The sequence below is a fragment of the Curcuma longa genome, chromosome 9, assembly GCF_044706935.1.
Source record: "Curcuma longa cultivar G26 ecotype Majalengka, Jawa Barat chromosome 9, ITB_CL_G26_1.1, whole genome shotgun sequence".
Lineage (NCBI taxonomy): Eukaryota > Viridiplantae > Streptophyta > Magnoliopsida > Zingiberales > Zingiberaceae > Curcuma > Curcuma longa.
Genome location: NC_133869.1, coordinates 7,866,124 through 7,890,748, shown reverse-complemented (window position 1 = coordinate 7,890,748; position 24,625 = coordinate 7,866,124). Strand labels below are relative to the sequence as shown.

At 39.8% G+C, this 24,625-nt stretch overlaps 5 protein-coding genes and 1 pseudogene across 5 annotated transcripts; 1 reads left to right on the top strand and 5 right to left on the bottom strand.

Moving 5' to 3' along the window:
• Positions 1-72: 72 nt before the first annotated feature.
• Positions 73-2,597, bottom strand: LOC141834655 (carboxyvinyl-carboxyphosphonate phosphorylmutase, chloroplastic-like; annotated as a pseudogene).
• Positions 2,598-7,562: 4,965 nt separating this feature from the next.
• LOC141834656 (transcription factor MYB117-like) lies at positions 7,563-8,604 on the bottom strand. The gene is made up of 2 exons (XM_074721985.1): positions 8,475-8,604; positions 7,563-8,301 (listed from the first exon to the last, which is right to left on the bottom strand). The coding sequence occupies exons 1-2, from the start codon at positions 8,602-8,604 to the stop codon at positions 7,583-7,585; spliced, it is 849 nt and encodes a 282-aa protein (XP_074578086.1). The 3' UTR covers positions 7,563-7,582.
• A 2,067-nt stretch (positions 8,605-10,671) lies between these two features.
• Positions 10,672-12,127, top strand: LOC141834494 (GDSL esterase/lipase At1g71250-like). Its single transcript, XM_074721817.1, has 5 exons — positions 10,672-10,930; positions 11,006-11,133; positions 11,225-11,470; positions 11,569-11,824; positions 11,907-12,127. The coding sequence occupies exons 1-5, from the start codon at positions 10,672-10,674 to the stop codon at positions 12,125-12,127; spliced, it is 1,110 nt and encodes a 369-aa protein (XP_074577918.1).
• LOC141834657 (VQ motif-containing protein 31-like) lies at positions 11,562-17,090 on the bottom strand. Its single transcript, XM_074721986.1, has 5 exons — positions 16,493-17,090; positions 15,452-15,522; positions 14,187-14,293; positions 12,826-12,963; positions 11,562-12,149 (listed from the first exon to the last, which is right to left on the bottom strand). The coding sequence occupies exons 1-2, from the start codon at positions 17,004-17,006 to the stop codon at positions 15,482-15,484; spliced, it is 555 nt and encodes a 184-aa protein (XP_074578087.1). The 5' UTR covers positions 17,007-17,090; the 3' UTR covers positions 11,562-12,149; positions 12,826-12,963; positions 14,187-14,293; positions 15,452-15,481.
• A 1,305-nt stretch (positions 17,091-18,395) lies between these two features.
• LOC141835269 (uncharacterized) lies at positions 18,396-21,439 on the bottom strand. Its single transcript, XM_074722701.1, has 2 exons — positions 21,205-21,439; positions 18,396-19,903 (listed from the first exon to the last, which is right to left on the bottom strand). The coding sequence occupies exon 2, from the start codon at positions 19,754-19,756 to the stop codon at positions 18,722-18,724; it is 1,035 nt and encodes a 344-aa protein (XP_074578802.1). The 5' UTR covers positions 19,757-19,903; positions 21,205-21,439; the 3' UTR covers positions 18,396-18,721.
• Positions 21,440-21,992: 553 nt separating this feature from the next.
• On the bottom strand, positions 21,993-23,505 carry LOC141834493 (GDSL esterase/lipase At1g33811). Its single transcript, XM_074721816.1, has 5 exons — positions 23,235-23,505; positions 23,007-23,131; positions 22,675-22,923; positions 22,334-22,601; positions 21,993-22,216 (listed from the first exon to the last, which is right to left on the bottom strand). Exons 1-5 carry the CDS (start codon positions 23,503-23,505, stop codon positions 21,993-21,995), a joined length of 1,137 nt encoding a protein of 378 aa, XP_074577917.1.
• Between the last annotated feature and the right edge of the window lie 1,120 nt (positions 23,506-24,625).

The following is a 24,625-nucleotide window of genomic DNA, read 5'->3' as shown; positions in this document are numbered from 1 at the left end:
TGTATTTCAATCTAACATCAATAACCATTTTTTTTATATCATTCACTCTTAATGATAACAGATACAAAATCGTAGAACAACAACACCGATATCATCCGCCCTGCATTTAGGCTGATGCAAACAAACGTAGTCATGCATGACCCAATATTACAACACAAAGAAACAGAAGAAAATGGATAGACGCGATATTAAAGTCTAGTTTACATGAGAATGCTTCAGAACAGCATCTCCACCGGGGATAGATGATCCACTTTTGCGCTCTCAGTTTTTGGGAACGCTGAACTTCTCAAAACGAGCTCCAATCTCATTGAGAGTTTTGAGCCCAATCAAGCCGTTGAACTCCTCGAAGGTGGTGAGCTTGTGGAGATGGTCTCTGCTCGACCCCTCGTCTTTCAGCGCTCTGAGGACGTCTATTAGGGCGCGAGCAGAAGCGTAGACGGCTGTGGTGGAGTGCACAATAAGGTGGAAGCCCATTTCTTTGAGCTCCTGAGGGGTGTGCAAGGGTGTGTATCCGCCTTCAAGCATGTTGGCGGCTCTAAAGCCATTGGTTTTCTTGCAAACTTCTCTCATCTCGTCGTCGCTCCTCGGCGCCTCAACGAAGCAGGCATCTGCTCCTGCCTGCAAATTGTTAACGGTTTAGAGGCAGATTAATCATTTCATATGGACAGTGGATGTGACTGAAGACCAACAATTTGATACCTCCATGTAGAGGTTGGCCCGGAAATCGCATCAGCAAGGCCACCTGCGGTTGCACGAGCATCAGTGCGAGCGATGAGGAAGAAATCAGAATCACCAATGGCTTCTCTCGCAGCTGCTATTTTGGCAGCATGTTCCTCGGCGGGTATCACCTGTTTGCCTTGCATATGACCTTGTCGACAGAGACAGAAAAGAAAATCATCTTACTGAAAGAAAACATGAAAAGATGCAAAATTTGTCATTTATTCTTACCACACTTCTTGGGCCAGACTTGATCCTGAAATGAACAAGAAAGTAGGAAAAGATAGCTGCAGGTATTAGAACACGAGCATAGAAGGTAGCAAACAACTGGCATATAAGTCTCTACGGTATACCTCGAGGAATAAACCAGCTGCACCTGTAGCAATTATATCCCTGACAGTCCTTTGGACATTAAGAGCATTGCCACCTCCGGTATCTGGCATATTCAAAAATTGGAACCATGATCAAAGTGGATTTTGCAATAGGGGCATAGAATATATTTCTTTTATTACATATACCAAGCTTTCAGGTACAAACTGTAGAGGGAAACAGAAAGAAGGTTCCATTCTACCCATTAGAAACCAGAGATGATTAGGAATGAATTTAGCATTACTGAGCATTTCAAAATTGCTTGAATAGAAAGTGCTTTGAAATAAATTGTATTTCTAAAAAAATACTTCTGTTTGTGTTTGGTAAAGGTCCTTTACCACACAACTCTACCCTGTAAAAGCTCATAATAATTTTGTTAAAAACAATCTGAAACAACTGAAAAAAAAAGTGCGAATATGAATTCAGAAAACTAACAAAAAAGGTTGTTTAGGGCATCAATACGTCAATATACATATATCAAATATAGAGTTAAATTATACAAATTGCAAATTACATCGAGAACACTTATTGCATAATCTTTAAGATAGTTCTTTTACCATTTGCATTTTTCCTTCTGAAATGTTTGGCTAGTCTTAAGAGTTTGCTAATACATCCAAATCTAATACCATAATAATTGACCCATGGCTCACATACTGCCCGGATGTTTCAGCTGAGTTTGAAGAGCAAATCAAACAGAAACAAGCTTTCAAACTTCTGCTCGGGTGGAGCTATCAAGCAATTGACACTTTAAAGAATGATCCATTCGAAAAGGATCCCATTTTAGTTGTGCATAATTGAGATTGTGCATAATTGAAATTTTATTTACCACCACATAGCTAAAACTTTTGATCTTTTACCCTGTGTTAAAGAGGCACAAGAATTAAACTTAATAAAAATTTACTTATTATGAAATTTAAATTCTTGTGTACGTTGTAGTTATGTTCCCAAAAAATGCCGAACAAATATAGTACAACTAGGACAAAAGAGTTCAAACTTTGGCAGAAACTAGTGAACTGCTGCTGAAAGGATAGAATTAATTAACACCCTGAACGCAGGAGATCTTTACCGGCATCAACGATGAATGCAACATTAGGGGCTGCCGCACAAATTGCTCGAGCTGCATCTGCCATCTCTGGGGGCCTAAATTTTAATTAAAATAAAATTAGAAAAATACCAAAACGACCTGAAGAAGAAGAGATTTGGATTTAGGGGAAGCGGAAATATCGTGTGGGCGATCGACGTACGTGAGGAGGCCGATGTCGGGCATGCCTAGCCGGGAGGCGGAGACGGCGTAACCGGATACGAAACCAGCCTTGTATCCCAAGCTCTGAAGGACGGCCGCCGAGAGCGCGTCGTAGATCCCCGGCATCAGCACAATGCCATCCTCCTCAATAAGACGGTGCATCCGCGTCTTCCGGGGTCCGGCGCCGTTGGAGAGAGGCTTCACTGCAACTACCGAAGGAGAGTCGGCCATCTCTAGCAGTGAAAATCGAAGCCTCTGATTGGATCTAGAACAAGGAGAAGAAGCAGAGGCGATGGATGAAGAAGAGACTCGAGGCGGGATTTTATAGCGCTCGTAGCAGTCGAGGATTCAACGCGTTCGCTCACCGCGGAGGATTAGACGAACGGCCATGGCCTGTCTCTGTTCTTCCAGATCTAATCGAGACCGTCGAAGGGCGGGGAGGCCACGACGTGGCAGCTGGTAGTTGTACCATTTATTTAAATGTCAGCTATCCAGGCGGGAAACGCAGCACTACATGTGCTGACATGTTCCTAGTTCTCAAGCTCTCTGTCCGGTATACCTGGAATCCTATTAGTAAACACACGGGCCCCTCTACAGATGCAGCCACATCCGACCGCGAGCAAGCGGGTCAAGCATCAGTGAGAAATGTAAGTATATGTGGCGCACAGTCTCATATATTTAACTGTGGGGACAACCTCACGGATTCCGTCACCTCTCATCATGGCCACCATTTTTCTGTGACGGAGAGAGCTGGTGCCAGGCACGTGATTATCGCACCGTGTCCAGTAGCGCCTTGAGTCACGACTCTTCCCCATCCAGGAGGGCCTCCGGAGGATTGTGAGAGAAGTCGTGACCCGAGTCGGCGCTGGACCTGCATGATTGCACCGAACGGAAGCGGCAACTAACGAGTAGAACTCGCATGGCTGAACCGGCAAACAATAATGCAGTTCGCTAATAAGCCATCGCAATAACCATTTTAGTAAACCAAACTAATTAAATCCAAAATTTCAACTCAAACTTAGAAATGACTATAAAATGACAAAAACATGTGATTCATGCACAAAAATAATTGAACGCCTCCATGGTGGAGCAGTGCACTATGTGATTTTTTTTAATGAAATAAAAATTTTAAAATATTAATTATTGCGAATCACTCATAATTTTGAATTTTTTTTGGAGGAATGTGATTCACCTCCAGAATTAATTAAGTCTGGACATATATATTAAACACACATAGTCAAATGAATTTGAACCGTACGTTTTTTAAAAAAAATAGAATTTGTAAGATTAAATGGCGTGCCAAAATTAGAGTTCGAGATTAGAAATATTTAGTGTGTAAAAAATTATATAATTGATTTTAATTGGTAGGATACAAGTTTAATAATCTGGTCTGGAGAGGCCAAGTCCTATTGCCTAATGCCTATCGCACATTCCCATGGACGAGACTCCACGGCAACCGATGGCCGAGGAAAGTGTGGATTTTATTTATTTATTTGTTTGTTGGGGAGGGGGAGCATAATTGAGGAGGTGATCGGCTCATCGATCGAATGGTCCAGGGCGAAGGGACTCAAATCAATGAGGTGGAGGCAAAATGGGTTGTTGTCAGAGTTGGGAAGCTGTCACATGTCCCTACTTCGTCCTGTTTAACAAAATAGTTACTTGTTTATTGTATCATTGCCATTAGAGGATTTCGACAGCTCACTCATTGGCCAGACCAGCTTCTTCCGATCCAATCAATATATAAAAAATCGGTCCGGCGGCCGGAAGTGGCCGGACGGCGACGAATTTGGCCGGAATCCGATAATCCTGTATATATATATACGAAAATGATATCCTGCGCGATGGATTCGTGCGTGCCCGTGCACGACACCGCCCTCGCCATTGCCGCCATCCCGCGCCACCGCCGGCCTCTCCCTCAGGCGCGATCGACGCGTAGCTCGTCGGTGCTTCGTCCGACGTTAGATTCCAGTCGGATAGTGGCCAGAATCCAACGTAATTCGGTCGGAAACAGCCAAATCACGCGGCCCCCCATTGTGCGCGCGATCACTTTCGACTGTGATTCGACAGGAATCCGGCCCGATCGCCGTCGACAGTGGTCGCGCCACGGCAATGGCGTGATCGGGCCGGATTCCGACCAAATCGCGGTCGGAGATTGGCCGAGGAAGGATCAACGTGCGACGCCGGCCCTTCCTCGGCCAGTCTCCGGCAGCAATTCGTTCGGAATCCGGCCCGATCGCCATCAACAGTGGTCGTGCAGTGGGGGTTGCGTGATTTGACTGTTTTCGGCCAAATTACGTCGGATTCCGACCACTATCCGACCAGAATCTGACGTCGGACAAAGCGTCAGTGAGCTGCGTGTCGATCGTGCCTGAGGGAGAGGCCGACGGTGGTCGGACGGCGCAGCGAGGGCGACGGCAGCGGTGGTGGGTCGGCGGTGTCGCTCGCTCTCTCTCTCTCTATATATATATAAATAGTCATGATAAGTTATCTGCCGATATGTGTATGATACTCGTCCACGACAAAGTAGGTGGAGTGCCCAAATCACTTTTAGTCATCCTCGACTCGTCCAGACGCACACTCAATTACAGATGTTACTCAATTACAGATGTTGTGCGTGTAGAAGATCCACAATATATCAATTTGTCATATATATATATATATATCAAGACCCATGAATATCTAATATTAATTTTTTTTAAAATAAAGATAAAAAATTTAAGATTAATATATAATAAAATATTACTTTACATATCTATCCATGAGGTTTACGATTTAATACTTAGATTAAAAAAATAAAAATTATAAAAAATTAAGATGTTCACTCATAGATGGATATATAGGATAACAAATCGCTATCTCTCTCTATTTATATTTATATATTTAGATATTTTTATAACTTAGTTAATTGAGGTATTGATCCGATCTAATTTACTGGCATGTGGATCCACTTGGATCAAGAGTGATGAAAATAATTTTACTAAGATCGAGTCGATCGAGTCATACTACAAGCAAGGGCGTGCTATTTAGATCATTCACGCGCGATGGGTTGTTTATCGACTCAAACAACATTTACATTACGTGGCTAAAACTGAACTGAAAACTGCTAACGCTTGAATTTCTCAACGATGTTAGAGTCCAGATACGATGTACCAAAGTTGTAGTTTTACTTCACATCTCAATCATTAACAAAAAAACGACATTTTTCCAAAAGGATCAATCATGTTTCTAAATTTTTTTAAAAGGTACATCGTATTTTCATATTTATCAGATGACGTAATTTTTTAAAATATCATTTTCATTAAAAAATTAAAAAATTATAAAAAAAGTCTTCTACCACGACGGACTTGGCCACGTGAACCTACCTGCGGTGGACAATCCAATCGTGCAACAGACTTGGTCGCCACGGCGAGAGAATTTTTAGAAGTTTTTATTTTTAATAAAAAGTTATTTTGAAAAAGAAGTGTACGTTCTTTGATAAATATGAAAATATGATACACATTTTTAGAAATTCAGAAACTTGAGTGGGCTCTTTGGGAAAATGCTTTTAAAAAAGAGACATATGAATTAATACATATTCAAATCAGCCCCTGCTAATTATATATTCTAGGCTTGATCCATAAATAAATGAGTATTAAAAAGATCTATCACTATATAATTACCAATAAACGAGATGATAATGATGCGATTCTATAATAAATTTTTTATTATATATAAAATTATTTATTATTTTATTATTTAAAGGTGCTTTTAAAAAAAACTGCTTTATATCAGTTCCCATTCAAAAATATTTTTGAAAATAATAATTAAAAATATTTTTATATTTCAAATTGTTGTTTTTTATTTTTAAAATCAAAAATAGATTTTATTTTATAAACCCCAAATCCAAATAATAATATATAATGATAATAAAGCTACTAATATATGTGAATACCTAACCTTTGTAGAAAAAATAAAATCTACCATCCATCAACAGCTCCCCACGATCATCTATCTGTAATAAAGAAATCAAAAAATTATTATTATATTGACTATTGTGTAAAAGATATTTTTTTTTATTTTATAAAAATTTGATTTAATATTTATACCGTAATAATCAATTCAACTTTGTCTCGGGATTGGGAATACCTAACCTGATGCTTATATGTGATATTTGTATTAATGTGACGACTACGTGTTATTCAATATCAATGGCACATGGCTCACCTTCAAAGAAAATATTTTGCTTTGTAATTGCCTACGTACGTACAGAGGATTAGGTGAAGGACAATATTTGTATTTTCAATAGAATTAAAAAAATTAGATGTTATTTATCCATGTTCATTTGATTCAGAAACTAATAAATTATATTTATTGATTAGGATATCCATATTAATATATATCATCTATTTACAAAATATAAGATTAATATGTCATATATTTATTATATTAACATATTGTTTTACTAATATATTGATTTGAACTATAACACACATTTATATTCATTTTAATATTAACACTTATTCATATTTAATAATTTTTTTTAATAAAATCTGCTCATTAACGGCATTCAAAGAATTAAACATCATTAATATGTATAGTGTTATAACACTCACTCATATTGATTATAAATATCAATTGAATGTTATAACATTCCTATATATTAACACCAATGTAGATGCTCTTAGAGGACTTCTAATAAATAAAGTTTAAATATCCATTATGATGAGAGATTTAGGAATGATTTCTATGAAAAAAATTCCTTCTAAGTGAAGGACGAAGATAGGAAGTTGTAAATGATATTTGATAATGAAAGTTCCTCGACAAGGATTTAGGCATAAAAAAAGTAGAGTTAGATTCCTCCAAATGGTCCAATTTTTACATGGAAAAGAACAATATTCATGTGAAATTGTTCATGAAAATTAAGCCCTTTTAACAATAGCTTTGGACAATAAATTAAAAGTAATTAATTATCCTAAGTACCATTGCAAAATTATACTTGAACCACACGTATCTGGGAGAATATATAAGGTAATGCAACTTCTTGTCTCCATTAATTACAAACCCATTGCAAAAAAAGACATGGAATTTGTGTTTATCATAGCTTATACACTAACTAATTACAACTGCTTCTGCGAATTAACTTATGATCAGCAGCATCAGTCGCACCTATATGATACTAATCAACACTTAGCAAGAAATTTATATATATTATTATCTAATCTAATTAATTTAGTGCATAATTTATGCTCACCACCAAGAAATAATTAATTCCAATCAAGAAGTAATCCCAACACCCAAGAAATCTATGAAGGGAACCTCCTTGCTCTTGAAGGGTCCCTCGTCACGATCCACATCACTAGGGTTCATCGTTGTGGTTGAGTTATCCCAAACCATTTCACCCGAGCTCACTGCCTCATTTCTACAAACACCACTCTCCGACGAGAAAACCAGCTTCTTGGAGCCATCCTCACCTGCACCTCCTAAACTACTTTTATGAATCCAGTGAAATGGACGACGAGGCACCTGGCCATGGAGCTTACTACAGTCACTGAAATATTTTGGTGCTGAATGAATCATTGACCTAGAGAGGCTCCATGGAAGGGGAGGGTTGGTGATCCTTTCCCTAGCAATGATCCCAAACTTGTTGAAGAGCTTTCCGGCAGTGCCGTCCTCTTGATCAGGAGCTTGGCAGGAAGTGAGCAGGTGGCTCATGGAGTTGTTGGTAGTACTGTAACTGAGGAAATTATGGCCTCGAGAAGCACTCCTTTTGGAATACAATCTCGAGTTCTCTCGTTGTCGTCGCGCCATGATGACATGCCAGTGGTTCTTGATGGCGTTGTCCGTTCGCCCCGGAAAGAGCCGGGCGATCAGCGCCCACTTGTTCCCGTGAACCCGGTGGGCGGCGAGGAGCCGCTCTTCCTCCTCCTCTGTAAACGGCCTTTTGTTGATTCTTGGGTCTAATTGGTTAAACCATCTCAGTCTGCAGCTCTTACCTACAACCACAATTAGGACTTGTTACACGTTTGGTTTCTTAGAAACCAAGTGTGTTTAGAGAAATCTTGATGAATATATATATATACTATGATACATCAACTCTACAATATCAAGCTAAACATCATGATCATGATGAATGAAAGCTTCAGATATCATATTACTGATCAGTCACCTGATCTGCCTTGAAGCTTCTCCGCGATGGAGTTCCAGTTCTGCGGTCCAAACTGCTCGACCAGCTGCCGCAGCTTCTCGTCTTCCCTAGGCCTCCAGTGCCCTCGAGGGCATCTCTTCGAGTCATCCATCGCGGCAATTCGATAATTCTCAATCCAAATTAAACGAATTAACCGATCGAGCTGCGAGACGGTGATATATTCTTGGAAATTAAGGGGAGGAGGGAGCTAGAACTGGAGGTGGAGGAAAAGAAGGGAGAAGAGAGAGGATAAATAGAATTAGGGGTTAGCTTCGAATTAGGGTTTGGATGGGAAGTCATTTTTGTCAGTTTTACACGAAAAAGTGTTTCCATATCAGCACCCCTGAAACTTGTGTGTTTGGCAACTGGCCCATCTCACCTTCCCTATCAAATGCAGCTATCCTTGTAACTTCCTTTATAGATTATATGCATTCAATTAACTTGACAAAATAAATATATTTTTCCTACCAGCCATGAAGTAATAAATACTACTACTAAAGAGTATTCTATCTTCTGCACTGAAGGATTATTTATGATGGTTGGAAAGGGTAGATGTTTCAATAATTTCCTTCTGTCTTGAGATTATCAGTAATAATAAAGCATATAAATGAGCTGTTTGGCCTCTCTTTTTATTTGTTCATATACATTCGATATATATAAACTCCTATTTCTTTAAATTTAAATTTTTAATATGGAAATCAGTTTTCTTTTTCTCTTTAAGAACTAGAGAGCTTGGCATGCAGTGCATTGGACAACTCAAGAGCATTCATTTATAGGATATCCAACACTATGATCCATGTTCAAATCTGTTTAAGTTTCTTCTTTAATTCCAACTTTATCCAAAATGGCAAGTGGTTTATTTGCTCAAAGCTGGTAAATCTAATTCTTCTTGGCTATCTTTCAGTTACATATAACTTAAAAGTAAAGTACTGTTTTCTGAGCAACATATAATATATATACATATATAACTGAATTAAAGTACTGATGTAATTTATTTTCTTAATTATCAAGATGCATGTTGATTTGATGTAAATGGTAACCCTAATTTTTACAAGATCTTTATGAACCTTGTACGTGGCGTGCAAGTATGGCATGCATCAATATTAAATTTATAGGTAGCCCATCTCCTTTTCTTCACCTTCTTGTAGATGCCAAGTCCAACGTTACTGATGATGGAGAATTTTCTGAAGGTTATACTTGTTCTTATTGATGGAAGCCTGAAAACCCACTCCCTTCGCTCGCTTGATCTCCTTCAAAAGCTAGCTTTTCGGTAAGTCGATCATCAGTCAAAGTTAAACCAACTAAACATTTCCATCTACTGATTTCTCAGTCTGAGTAGTTAGATCTCCAGTAATCAATCTCAAATGCTAGGGTTTATATATATATTTACAGGCCACTTTTCCTAATTATTCATCCTAGCTTGAAACTGTCTTAGTTAAAAGATTAAAGTTAACAAGAAATGTAATATTGATTCATATTGGAATACAGATCGACCATTGCATGTGTCTTTGATTTGTTGGTCGGAGAAAGAAAATTAAGGTGGAGTCTATTTTGGACAAAGGGCTAGGAAAGGCTGCTGGTTCTTATGGAGGAGGATACCTATGCCACTGGGCATATGAGGAAGGAACAACAAGAAAGGTGTATGCTTAATAAATGAAGAGTATATTGGATGACCAAATCTCTGAGATATTGCAGGATCATTAATTAATGATTCCAACAAACTTAGATATGTGTGTGTATGTAGTTAATTAATGTGGAGAAAGCGACTGTTAATTACATGCCCAATAAGAGTTGAAAGCTTGTCGAGCACAGTTCATGCATCTGAGAATTGAAGGACGTAATTAACTATCACCATGCATGCAACAGGGAGATTTCACAGTACTCTCAACTTATGATAATGATAATTTGAGTTGCATTGCATTGCATAAGAGAAAAATTATTGTTTGAAGGCTCGATCTTGAAAACAAAGCTATTCACATTGCATTTTTGTCAGCTTCCATCCATTCAGTAACTGAAAATGAAATTTAGGATCAAATTAAAGAACATCCAAACAAAAAGGCTTCATGAACTTCATGCTCCCAATCCGTTACTACAACACTTCCATTACAGTAGTATATCTAGCCACCAGCATACCGGAAAATCCACAAGATTTCCTCGTTCACTATCAAGTTTGGGAAAGATGGTCATTAACCCTGCATTCGATGTGTTCTTGTGCTGGTTCCTTGCTGCCCACTTTGCTCTGTATTGCTCAACTACTGGGGCTCTCGGAGCACCTCAAATCCCAGCCATGTTCGTGTTCGGTGATTCTTTGGCAGATGATGGAAACAATAACGTACGAGCCACCATTGCCCGATCGAACTTCTACCCTTATGGGATTGATTTCTTTCAAGGCCCTACAGGGAGGTTCTCCAATGGCAAAACTATAGTAGACGTCCTTTGTAAGACCCTTAGATCCTTTCATTATTTGGAGCTAAACTAAACATTAACTCGTATCATGATATGGGAGTTTTCAGGTGACCTCTTGGGTCTTCCTTACCTGCCAGCACAATCGATTGCAGGCCTCAATGGAACCGCACTACTTGGGGGAGTGAACTATGCTTCAGGAAATGCAGGAATCCTAGATGAGACAGGGCAACACATTGTGATTATATATATATTTTCCATATCCTACCATCAACCATTTTGCAACCTCGAGCACTGATAAGAGAGTGTGTTTTTTGGTGGATGAATAGGGAGAAAGGGTTGCTTTGAGCCAGCAAGTGATGAACTTCGAAGGCACCTGGAATCAGCTGAGGACCTTGATGGGCGGTGGGAGGCCATTTTCTCAGTACCTTGCAAGGTCCATTGTGGTGATGGTGTTCGGGAGCAATGACTACATCAACAACTTCCTCCTGCCAACTTTGTACTCTTCAAGCTACGACTATAGCCCGCAGGATTTCGCCAACCTACTTCTCAATCACTACACGAGACAGATACTGGTAACGTAAAGTAACTGAACATTTTGTTGAATAACTTAGTTCAGAAATAACCAAGCAACTTTTTTTTTTCTTTTTTCTTTTGTCATTTGATCCTTTAGGCCTTGCATAGCCTTGGCCTGCGGAAGTTCTTACTCACAGGGATTGCACCGCTCGGCTGCATCCCAGAGCAACGCTCCGCCGGCACTGCTCCACCAGACCGGTGCGTCGACCAAGTGAATCAGCTGCTTGGCTACTTCAACGAGGGCCTGCGATCACTGGTTCAGCAACTGAACACCAATCATCCAGGAGCGATCTTTGCCTACAGCAACACATACGCAGCCCTCGGAGACATCCTCAATTCCCCCAGCAGATATGGTTGTGCACCACGCTGAAAGGTTTATGCACACAGATCCAAAGAAAGGAAATGTCATCTGAACCTTCAAGCTGCATTTTGCAGGTTTTTCTGTCGTCGATCGGGGTTGCTGTGCGATTGGAAGAAACCAAGCCCAGCTTTACTGTGATCCTCTATCTGTTCCTTGTGCCGATAGGAGCCAATATGTGTTCTGGGATGGCCTCCACACGACGCAAGCTGTGAACACGATCCTTGCACAGCGGGCATTTGCAGGGCCTCCCAATGATGTTTACCCCATCAATGTGCAGCAGATGGCTCAACTGTAGAGTACACAGAAGAGCATGCTATCTGCATTTGCAAAAGTACATGTTAATGCATGCAAATGGTATAATACATTTTGAATTTCAGATTTGATTCTCAGAAGCAGATTTGCTAGATTGCACTTGAGGGTCTGCTACATACTTAATTTAACTATCTGTATCTCACTGTAAGACCGACGATATTGGACTGCTTGACGTGAACAAAATCACATTTTGCTGGATTGAATTTCAGATGATAGTCTCAAGAAGAGGTGGATACCGTTCTGAACACAAACACCAGACCAGTTTTATTTTGATGGCACATGAGTACATTCTATATGCATGAGATAGCAGGTGGTCTTAACATCTTAGGGCGTCCCGTCTGCTCATGGAAGAATTTTAAGTAAATATAAGAACATCAGTTGAAAGGTACAACTCATTATTTTGCATATCTAAATGCTCCGCTTAGGCATAATGGCATCAGTCAAAGGATAGAGTTGAATTTTTGGGCTCGAAGGTCTCGGGGCTAAATCTCCGAACCAGTAACTTAAAATATGGAACTAGGAGAGTATACAAGGCAGCAAGGATGAATGGTGCCGCAATAATCCAACCCAATAACTGCAAGAAGAGGTTAATAGTGAAAAAATGATGTGTTTAAACATAACTACCATCAAGTTCAAGGATAACTAAGAAATTTATGAAGAGCAAACCGATGGTTCACTAACCGCATGAAGTTTTCTGACAAGGATATCTTTTGAGGCTTGGCCAGTGGCCAGTTATCACCTTTTTCAGGGCATCTGAGGTTAATGGGAAATGATGACCCCCAAAGATTAGTTCATCCTACGGAATTAAGAGATACCAACCTGGACAAAGTTGCACCAATAAGCAAACACAAAACACATGAACAATATTCCAACAACGGAGCTCGTAATTATCAATGCTGATCACTTTGTTGTGGATGTAAATAAAGCAGCAGCACCCGATACCCCACTTTAAAGATCAAATGTAATTATTGGTACAATTGTATGTATTTGTCAAATAATGAAAGGGTGTTGGAATGTCAATAGTTGGAAAAACAGGGATCTCATAGAGGAAAAGAAATTCAGAAATAAGTTGGCTTTATGGTGAGATTGTTTAGAAACTGAGTCTAGGAGATGGAATTCAAATCACGTTGACCACTTCAAATTCCATTTGATGTATTCAGTTCTAACTATAGAAAGTTGGTTTGTTCTTCTTTTGTAAGTTGTAGCTAAATTCATCAGTATCAGGAGACACTATGCTCCCAACAATATGCCCTAATTTTGTAATGAAAATATATCAACTAAAAAGAGTGATTGTGCCAAAAATTAGAGAAGATGCAAGTTCATAGGTCATTTGAGGACTTTAAATTAGTATTCCTTCATGTGAACCAATTATAATATCTCAATTTTAACCAGAAAATGAAGCATTTAGCTAGTGATATTTTCTCTACAAGTAGGTTAAAACATTAAACAAAATACCAAAATTTTGACATAATTCACACTCCAGTGGTGCTGCAGGAACAGTCTATTTGCTAGAGGATAAAATCTGATAAAACAGAGCAAACAGAGGCCTCCCCAGAACTATATCAGAGAACTATATATCTAGAAATGAGCAGAATTTCTCTTTGCAGGGAAATTTAAAATGTGGTGAAATACTAAGTTTGTAACACCCAATACAATCATTTTTTACTGTCCATACAAAATTGGCAAAGAATTGATGTTTCAGTTGTTTGGGTTGCCTAATTTCTACAATTTGTATGATTATAAATGCATGTATCATATATTTGACACTCAAAAATGAATGAGTGAGCAAAGCTATTAGTGAGGTAGAGGTGCTACCACAAAAAGGATCTCTCAAATCAAGACAATGCATCTATAAACAATACAAGAGTATCTATGTTTGCCTCGTGGTGAAAGAAAGGATGATACTAAAGCATGATGCATTTTTGACAAAAAAAAAGGAATCAAAACAGAAAGTAATAGGTAAATTATTTAATTCCTGCTCTAGTGAAAATCAAATAAAAAAAGGATAATTGGAACTTGTTTTAGTTCTAAAAGAAAATTACCTCAGTTCAATTGGTGTGGCAACAAAAATTGGCATGCATGAGAGTTGGAGCATGGCAATGTTTTCCAACCAGTCCTATTGCCAAACCACAAAGGAAAACTGTAGTTCCTGGTAATGGCAGAAGAAAAATTAATGATTGCTAATATTTAGAATGCAATTATAGTTATATCAAATTATGTATTGGGCATCCATGCAACCTAATCAAATGTTGCAACAATTCTAAACCAGTAATCCATACAAAAAAATCCACAACTTACACATATATAAAATGCTCATTTGTACGCTAATTATGATTTGAAAGTCAGAGGAAGTTGAAAATAGTCTTTAAAAAAAAACAAGTCTCACGGCATGTTGTCAATATGATAAATTTTCTATGAAGAATATCTGGTGATTGATTCCAATTAAATATCAGAACTAGTATGCCTATCAGAAGAAAGCCTCCAGGCTCAACCTAGAACTTTATAGATGTCATTGATGTGCATTAGTTTCAACTATTTGAGATTCACTACATGGATCTTTTCCCTCCATTGAAATCAATGCATGGCTATACTTTTTACGAGAATAACTAAGTTTTTTTCATCTCCCTCTACTCCTCACCTTCAACTTTACTCAATATATTCTTTCCTAGATAGTAGCATTTGTCATGTTAACTTTTCTAGTAAAATCACACATCCATCATGTACCTACATGTACCTGTTATCTAAGAAATCATGTTGCTCTTACATTTTTCAGCATAAGTACAGGACTTATATAATCCACCCAAAACAAACAAATCACTTGATAACCAAAGTTTAGTACACAGATATAACTAGACAGGTTAAAAATTTCTCTTTATAATTTATTTATAGTGATAAACAACCAACCATGACTTCATCTGAGATGAAAAAGGAGTAAGATGAGAAAAGGGAACTGATTTGATTAAATGGGTATTCAACAGGTAATTTATTGATTCTTTATCATTTGCAAACAATCTAAGTCGAGATTGACTTGGTCATAGTAAAAAAAAAAGTTTCTGATGCTATATGTCAATCAAATAATGTGCTTAATGGAGTATAATAGATACAATTAGTTTGCAAGATTCATTCATCTTTTTACGTAAGTTTATCAGTACAATGTTAGCACGAACAATACACAATTAAGCACTGAGGTCAGTTTCATAAGGATATCAAAGTATAACACCGTAATACTCTCAATATCCTCAGCATTGAGATCATCTCAAAACATTAGTCATCTACAAAGACACGCACAAGCAACTTAAATTCTTACCACATACTGGGAAGACACCAAGAGTGATTCCTAAAGCAGTAGAAAGTGCCAATTGCTTCGGTTCAGCACCCCTACATTAGAACATGCATTTATTTTAACGTAGTCTTAGCTACGAAATCAGGTAATATCCACACCACAATTAACAAAAATCAACATGAAACCAAGAGCACGAACCAATCGCACAAAGATCCATTTTTCAATCATAAAAACAAGCATAAGGTTCAGAAAATAGATCTTCCAAAAGAATTACAAGAACAAATAACACATATGCACTTATGTTCTTTCTAACAAAATAAGATCTTGAGTGAAGCTACATTATCGGGAGAACAAGGGAACGAAAGGCACAACCGGATGATCCAAAAACTACTACTACGATAAAAATAATACGTTCTAATGATCTGCATAAGCGGATCAACAATCTTCTTCTTGAGCCATGGCATTAAACGGAGGGGCATGTTTAACCGATACAATCCCAAAAATACAGTCTTTTCCCCTTCACAATCTTTCTTGTCCAGCTACTTGCTGATTCCGAAGAAGAAGAAAAAAAATCTCCGAGCTGAACAACAGAAGAGAAACCCTTCCTTGAACGAAATTCGAGTTTTCGCCGCAATTTGGATCAGATTATGGAAGGTAGAGGCTCCTATTCAATCCACAAGAAATGTCCTCCATTCCTAGGCTACATGCTTCGAACTCCTCCACCAGGAGGCTTCAATTTCAGGAACGCCCTTTTCGTTCGCCTTCTGAGAGCGCGCAGGCGAATGGAGCACCGACCCAACACGGTGCCCCCAAATTAATCCCACCCATCCTTCCATGGTTCACCCTAATCCATATTTCAGTGGAATTGATTTATAATCTGTTATACAAATTTTAAAACTAAGCGTTCTCGGTATTTATAAACCATTTTATCATAGAAAAAAAAATTGTTATTCATTTGCGTTTGTTATCACTTCGCGATTTTTTTTTATATTAATACTAAATTATTAATAAAGAATAATATAATCCAACAAAATGAAATTTAAATTTCTCTATGATTTTAGCCACCGTCGTTTTTATGATCCTCACGGTCGCCGGCCTCCGGCGAGGTCAATGGAAACAGGGGCAGCAGGTCCGGTTCAGCCATCCTCGTCCTGGACCGCGGCGACGGGTGCAAATAGAACCGCCTCTCTTTGATCGCCCGCTCCTCCTCCTCTTCGTCGACGACGATCACCTCCTCGTCTCCCCCCTCCGCCGCCTCCTCCTCCTTCCGTATATCCAGCCTGGCAAAGCTAGACGCCGGCGACGGCACCGCGGGGCTGGCCGGCCGCTTCGATGCCGAGCCCGCTGCAGGTTTAGGGACGGCAACCTTGAGCCGGGAGCCGCCGCTCCGCCGCTCGTGGAGCCGCTTGACGCCGGAGAGTCTTGCTGCGTCGACCGCGTCCTGGGAGTTTCGCGTCGGCGATCGGTGCGGCGGCCAGTCGGGCCCGGTGAGGCGCTGGACGAGCTCCTTGAAGGTGGCGGCGTCGGCCTGGACGAAGGTGGTGGAGGGCGGCGCCGGTGCGGACGGTGGCTTCTCCATGGGTGCAAGACTGACGATCCAATTCTTCGTTGCGTGAAGGAATTAATCAGTGAAGAAGGCTGAAAAGGAAGAATGAGGCTTGGCGTCCATATTTGGCATATTTCATTAAGGAAAACCGAAATATGGAGATTTAATTGGGGGAACGGACAGATCGAATCACTGATGCGAGGAGTTGGAGTTGCCATCTAACGGTCAGGTATTAGTAGACTGGTCAACTATCGGTCAAAATTAGTTAACCTTAATTACTCCATCGACGACGAATTAGGTCAAAACTGGGAGACTGGGAGAGCTCCCGAGTCAAACTATATGCGCTTTATTAATTAAGTGTATACGTTTCAGGAGCAATTATGCGATCTTTTTAGCCGAAGTTAATTTAATGCACCGGATCCCATCAAAACTTCAAAATTAAACATACTCGAACGAGAACAATACTAAGATGGATGACCATTGGGAAGTCCTTGTGTTATATCTATTTTTAATTTTACTTTCAAGATATGGTTGAATTGATAAGGGACAGATTTATTAAAATGAATAAAAATCAAATCTTATGAAGGAAATTAGTCATTTGTCTGTACGTTCTTTCTATGTACTTTTTCATCTCTTCCTTTCTTCTGTAAAAAGGTGGAATTCGCTATCTCAGCAATCCCACACGGTCAGCTCCACGATCATTTGTGAAAAGGTAAATCAAAAAATTACAGTTGATCACGACAGAGGAAGATATTGATCGGTTTCACCAAAATTTGAACTTTTACTCTCTACTATAAGTTTGCTCTGTCAAAATCAACTCAGCTATGTACTCAAAACTCCCAGAAGTGGCTCTAGAAAATTGTTGTCTGCCCTTTCCATCATCGAATCTTATGTGTAAACGAAGATCTCTTCTTCTCGAGAATAGATAAGCATTAAATATATTCTTTAGAAATATGAAATTGTTTAAGAAATGTCTCCACCCTTAAATGCAAAGTTACAGATTCTTCTATTCCTACTTTGAAATCCTACTTTTGTACCTACTTATACGAGGAAATAATAAAGCATCTCTTGAAACTTCACAAAGAAGATTTTAAACATTCAGATGAAAAATGTAGAATAATATATATGACGATAACTTTGTTAATAAAAAATAATATTTTACTACATCAAATAAACCAAATTATAAAATTTCATATATATTCTGGTGTATGACAGCTTCTCTACTTTTGCGTGACAGTAGTTCATGCGGACTAACTAGTTGTCATACTAATTCACAGCTCAGTGCAGCAAAAATCCAACAAACACCATATCTGCCAGCCATAATTCACGAGCAGTATGCAACAGCTCAGCTAAAGCTATTATAAGCTGTGACTCATGAGAGTATTTTGTCGAAAGTGTTGAAAAAACTTTAAACATGAACAATATCCAACTAACATAGTGTGTAATTTTACAGAACCTAGAAAGAACACAAGAGGATGACAGAAATATGGCAAAACTAATCCAAATGAGAAACAGCAAACCATGTTAGAACAGTATTGCTTCATAATCTCTCTTGGCTTTTACATCATCCATCATCCAAAACTGTATAGGCTTCAAAATAATAAAAGGTCACAAAAACGAGAATTTGCAGAATCTTGTTATGGTGAAGCAAGTTCTCCAGCGGTTATCGTAGACCGGTCAAGGGAAAGTTTATAATCCCACGCGAAAATCTGCCTTTGTAGCCTCAGATGCAGGAAATCCTTCCAAGTTCATACTCTGAATGGGTGTGGGGGCCGCACAAGAGATTCATCAGAGTTCCTGAATACATCTTGATGGCTCTGGTTAGCTATGAGAGATGCACCATCATAATAGAAATCATCATATGGTATCCCTTCAATTTCAACATGACCTACATTTCTCAAGGCCAGGGAATCTGCTACAGGAAAATATACCAGCATGAATATCCCAACGGCAATAGAAGATAGCAGCACGAGGAAAGCTATAAATACAATACCCTCGTACAGTGCATTGCCTGGTGGAGGAAGAACAGACAGTGCAATAAGAGCAACCCTCAATGGAAGAGAGATGATGGGCGTTACCAGCACATAAATCCTTCTCCTCAGACCTTTGTTGATAACCAAATTCAATAGCCTTGTGCAAATCCATATAATATAGCCACTCAGCAGAACATAAAGGACTGCAAGAATGATAGAGCTTAGTAGAGGAAACATGCATATAGTGTCGCCATTTGATGAAGAAGCAACATATCTGAAGAACCTTGCAATGTTTCTTTTCTTGGCACTATTCACTTGATTGCTATATTTGGGTCCAAAAGAAACAAGGGCAAAATGCATGGAAAGAATTGGAAAGCAGCAGAGGAGCACGTAAAAAAGGGTCTTTCTGTTCCATCGAGGACTGAGTGTGCCAAACTCCCTCTTCTGCAATGCAGAATGCAGAAGGAATGATAGCAAAAGGAACATGCTTGGTTCTGCAAAACCTAAATTTGAAAGGACATAGAACTTGCAGATATTTTTCTGCCATGCTTGGTTGGAGAAGATTTTTGGTTTCAGGTAACTAAGCCTGATTATTTCTCCAAAACCCCACCAAATAGAGACTAGAATTAGAAAAATGCGGCTAATCCAGGGCCCATTAAAGTAGTTCAACTGTGGATAACACCTTCTCCTGATGCAGAATTGAAAGTACAGGGAATGGAATATGCATACTAGACCAAGAACAGCGGCAAGGAAGACTAGGGAAATCGTTAGTATACCAAATGCATCGGTGGCGAAACGTGTAATGGGCATCACCTGAAGAACAGATTCCAAGCATGCTATCTGCCAGCATTGAAACCAGAAGGCCCAAAAGTATGACAAAGTTAGCTGCTGCCTCAAAATTTGTGTTCATATATTTGCTCTGAAGCAAAGATGTATTTTCACGAGCAACCATCCAATCTGTAACAAATTTGTCAAATTAGTTATACCTAAACATCATGCAATAAGAATATAGTTTTCTTTTCAAAAATAGCATTCCATGACAGGTTGTCTAGATCAAATGGTAAGACAAATCAAAGCAGATTGGTCTTGAATGCTCTATTTTTAAGAATTTTGTTTTCCATATTGGACCAATTCAGGAAAGTAACTTACAGGCAAACTCAATACCAGTTTCATGTGTTGCACAAAAAATGATTATATTTAATGTAATATCAAAGTGCATCCACCCAAATCTCAGAACCTCTTGGTTCGTTTTATAGATACATCATCGGTTGGAAGGATATGAAACCACACTTGAAAGACTTCATAGAATGAATTCAGCTGCCACAACGTATAAGAAAGAGTACTGACCAATATAACCTTGAAGACTTTAGAAAACCAAAATGTTTCTTTAATTTTAGCAAATTTAGATCTTAGTTAGAAGATATGAGCACAGAAAAATTTTATACCCATCTTTTATTTTTTATGTTTCATTGGAACAACATGTACGTTGAGATGGAAAACCTCAGTTGAAGATGCTCGTGACTTCCTAAACCATTAAACTCCAGAAAAGAAAAGAGTCAATATCAAGTTCATAAAACTTAAAACATCAAGGTACTAAAACATCCAATCTAATCCACAATCTAAACTACAAAGTTCAAACTGTAAGATACCAAGCAAACAGCAAGCAGTCGTAAGTTAATGCAAGAACTCACCGGTCTCTATGTGCAATACCGCAAAACATATGGAACTGGCTGGTCTTAGAATAAAAAACAATAATTTGCATCTCAGTGTGTTAGACCTTCATCGACCATTATTTCATTTTCAAACCCAGCATCCAATTGTAAACATACGATTAAATTTGTATTTTTCCAGACACGGAGAACTCAATCGATAAACACAATGGAAGGTTGAGTCAGACAAAACCTATTGTTCGAAACCCATAATTGGAACAACTTAACAAATAACTGGATTAAGGCAAATCAGTCAAAACTCCGAATGTCTGCAACACTCTTAACAACGGCGGCAAGAAAAGTCTTCTTTAACTACGTTAAGATAGCTTCTACCTTCTAGGAAGCAAACAAAGCAACTCCATTTGCTTAATATGTGAGGCAGAAAACCAGGACGTGGTGAAATATCAATACTAACGCCTTTTTTTCCATCAGAGACCCAAAACACACATACTGCCTACGAACCATGTTTTGGACTAAATTCCAAATAATTACCATAAAGAAAAAGCTAAATAGCCGAAGCAAAATGGAGGAAAAGCGAAGAAAATCTACCTCTCAAGGAAGACAAGCACCGGAATCAACGATGCACCCCCTCCAGACAATATTCTCAAGCTCCTCCCTTCCGGAGGCGGCAGAGAGCCAAATCCGACGATCAGAGGGTCAAAAGAGAGCCCTCCCAGCCGTTGACCAGGGACCTCCGTGAACGGCGCGAGACGAAGAAACAGAGATAGAAATCCTAGTCGGAAGAAGAAGGGGGGAAACCGAGCAAAGAGAGAAGCACAACGCTGCCATTACTTGAGAGAGAGAGAGAGAGAGAATGGAAGGGGGCAAAAGGAGAAAAAGGTATAGGGAAGGAAAGCCTGGTGACATGCTGTCATTCCTTGACATGGTTAACATTATAAAAAATCTTAATCTTAATTTTAAAAATTATTTTTTTAATTATTTTTCATGATAATTTCTTATTTTTCATCACTCTTCTGCTATTATATAAAAGCATTTTAATTTTAAAAATAAAATTCAATTCAATTTAAAACAATTATAAATCTTAAAGTCATGTAACTCAAGCGAAACTAAACTTAACCAAATCAAAAAACTTTCAATCCAAACTCAATTCGAATTTGAAAAATCTCAATCCTGATTTTCTAAAATGATTTTGAACTAAATTGTCTTTGTTTGCAAGGATCAAAACGGCTTTCAAGATAAACATTACTCCTAAATATAAAAAGCATACGAAGAAATGAGATTCGAGCTAGAATTACATAACCAGTAGCTTTATTAATTAATTTCCACTATTAATTCATACTCCCAAAATTAACCAGTAATTCTACCCTCCTTCTTCCTCAAGCCATTGCCAGCCTCCTTATGTTCATAGGGTACACGTCCGACGTAGAAGAGGACTCATACGCTTTCCTGGCGTATATGACATTTGCCACCTCCGTCGGGTGGAACGCGTCCCAGAACAAATACCTCGACCGGTCCTCGCATGGCGTCTGATACGGCAAGCAAGTTATCTGCCCGTTGTTCCTTCCCACTCCGCAGCAGCCCTTGTCCACCACGTTGAACCCTGTAAACAGGCATGCACCCCATTTCACTGCTGTCCTGGCCCGATCGAAACAAAAACGATATATCGATCGCTCAGTCGATGCAAACAATGACGAGGAGCAGTTTAATCATCAATTACCATAAGCCGTTGCATTCGAGGCGAGGTCCTTGGAGCTGTCGAAAGTGTTGATATAAATGAATTTAGCGTTAGGCAGCTGGGCGTTGAAGCGATTAACCATTCTGAGCAGGCCCGTGTTGAAGATCGATATCGCCTTGTTGATCTCCTCGTTGCATGTGTCTTTCTTGTTGCTACGATTATTGTTATTTCGAGCGAGTTCATACGGTATGCACCCTATCTGCCCCACTCCCACGATCACCACCTTCCTTGCTCCCAAATCGTACATTAGCTACGAATGCATTCTTGTTAATTACTATGAACTGTTCGTAGGAATTCAGATAGCGTAAGGAAATTATGCATACTGAGAGTTGTCTTGAGTAGTCTTGAAGGAGGAGAGCAGAGTAAGTACTGGGGCTGTACTCTCGGCTGGTGGAGTACATGGTGGGCATGAAATAGTTGTTGAGGTAGTCGTTGCTTCCCAAGCCCATGTAGTAGATGCACTTGCCGAGGTACTCTGCCACACGAGTGGTGTTGCCTCTGAACATTCTCGTCATCGTCGTCGCTGTATCGCGGAAGTGGTTCACTTGTTGTTCCAAAGGGTAGTGGTCGCCCTGTTTTAAAATTAATCGTCACAAAATTAATGTGGTCTTCTTCCACTAAACGTATGATGCGAGCTAGTGGATGTAATACATACCAGATTGTTGCCAGTTTCATCTCTGATGCCAGCAGCGCCGGAAGCGAAGTTCAAGCCTTTCAAAATGTCAGATCTTTGCGCCGCCGCGTAGGGCGGAATGAAGCTCCGGAAGCCAAGTAGTTGAGCTGTGTGTTTGCCGTGTATGTTAAGGATTTGAGTGCGCCGGTGTTGTTTGTATTAAAGCTTGTGCTAGCCATGAGGTATATATATATATATGTATGTAGGTACCTAGAACGTCGACGGTGGTGAGGCCGTTGGTGAAGCGGCCGGAGGAGCCTTCGGCGAAGTCGATGCCGTAAGGGCGGTAATTGGCCCTGGCGAGCGTGAGGATGTTGTTGTTGTTGCCGTTGTCGACGAGGGAGTCGCCAAAGATAAAGAGGCATGGCACTTGAGGTTGGGCCTTGCCGGAGAGGAACCATGCTCGACTTGTAATTGCCTGGAGCAAGTTAAGGGCGAGAATGAATTGCACTACCTTTCTCTTTGCGAACATGGTTTTCATGGGGGCTTTCTTAGTATGGTGAGCAAATGCTCAGTGTTTAATTTATAGGAATTTTGGTAGGAAAAGTGTGGTCGGTAGTGGCTGAGATAAACGAAGAGCCGAAGAGGCAAGTGCAGTGGTTTTAATGGAGGCAAAAAGCTCTCGTGAGGTTTTTAAATTGGATGGTGTGGTTCATGGATTTCTTTTGGCTTTGTGCATTAATGGAGGTGGCGAAGGAATAGGAGGAGGAAGACGAGGGTTTGACTGCAAGGCGGCAGCAAGCGGTGCAGTTCTGGAGATAGGTGCACCTTTTAATGCTTCTTGAGCTCTCGTGAGTAGATTCTAATTTGGATCCGATCTTAATTAAGCTAATTATCCCCCGTGCATTGTATTAGTTTTACTTTAATGGGTTGTTAATCGACCAATGACGATAGAACTCTTCTTCTCTGACTCTGAGCACAAATCGTTGTTTACTGTATTTCATGCACAAAGCGCAGGAACCTCTTCATCTTCTCCGGCTGCAGCGCAATCCAAACATTGATGCCGTCCCTTTTGCCAACGTCGCGACTCCCATCCGACTGTAGCAGCACCAGCATGCATGCCGGGCACGGGATTAGGCGGCGCATCGGGCTGATCAAAGGAGGTGAAGGAGTTGGCGGCGCCGCCTGAGAGCTTCGCGTACTCCGTGTGCTCGAATTTGATCTGGGGAGGGTCTCTTGCTTTAAGGCACGATCTGTCAATGCAAAGCTCGGGAAGCTTGAAGTGATCGTCGTCCAGCAGAAGGCAGCAATGGTCTCGAACATCTGGACGGCGGAGCGGCCGTCGAGGATGCTGTGGCTTATCATGAAACCGATCGAGAATCCTCCGCATTTAAACTTGGTCACCTTCAAAACAAGAAACATGATCACCATCGAAAGAAGTATTGATTCGAAGTTTAACTAACAAAATGAATCGTACCTGAATGGTGAAGATGGGGTCTCAATGGGGCTGCAACATCGATCGATCGGGAGCACGAGGTGGCCAAATGAAGCATTCGGCGCAGAGAGATCGCCCAGCTCCTTCAAGGTACGGTCCGAGGTGGCGCCGGTGAACCAGGCGCCGGCATTGTTGCAGACCAGCTCCAATCGCTTGGTCTCCGGGT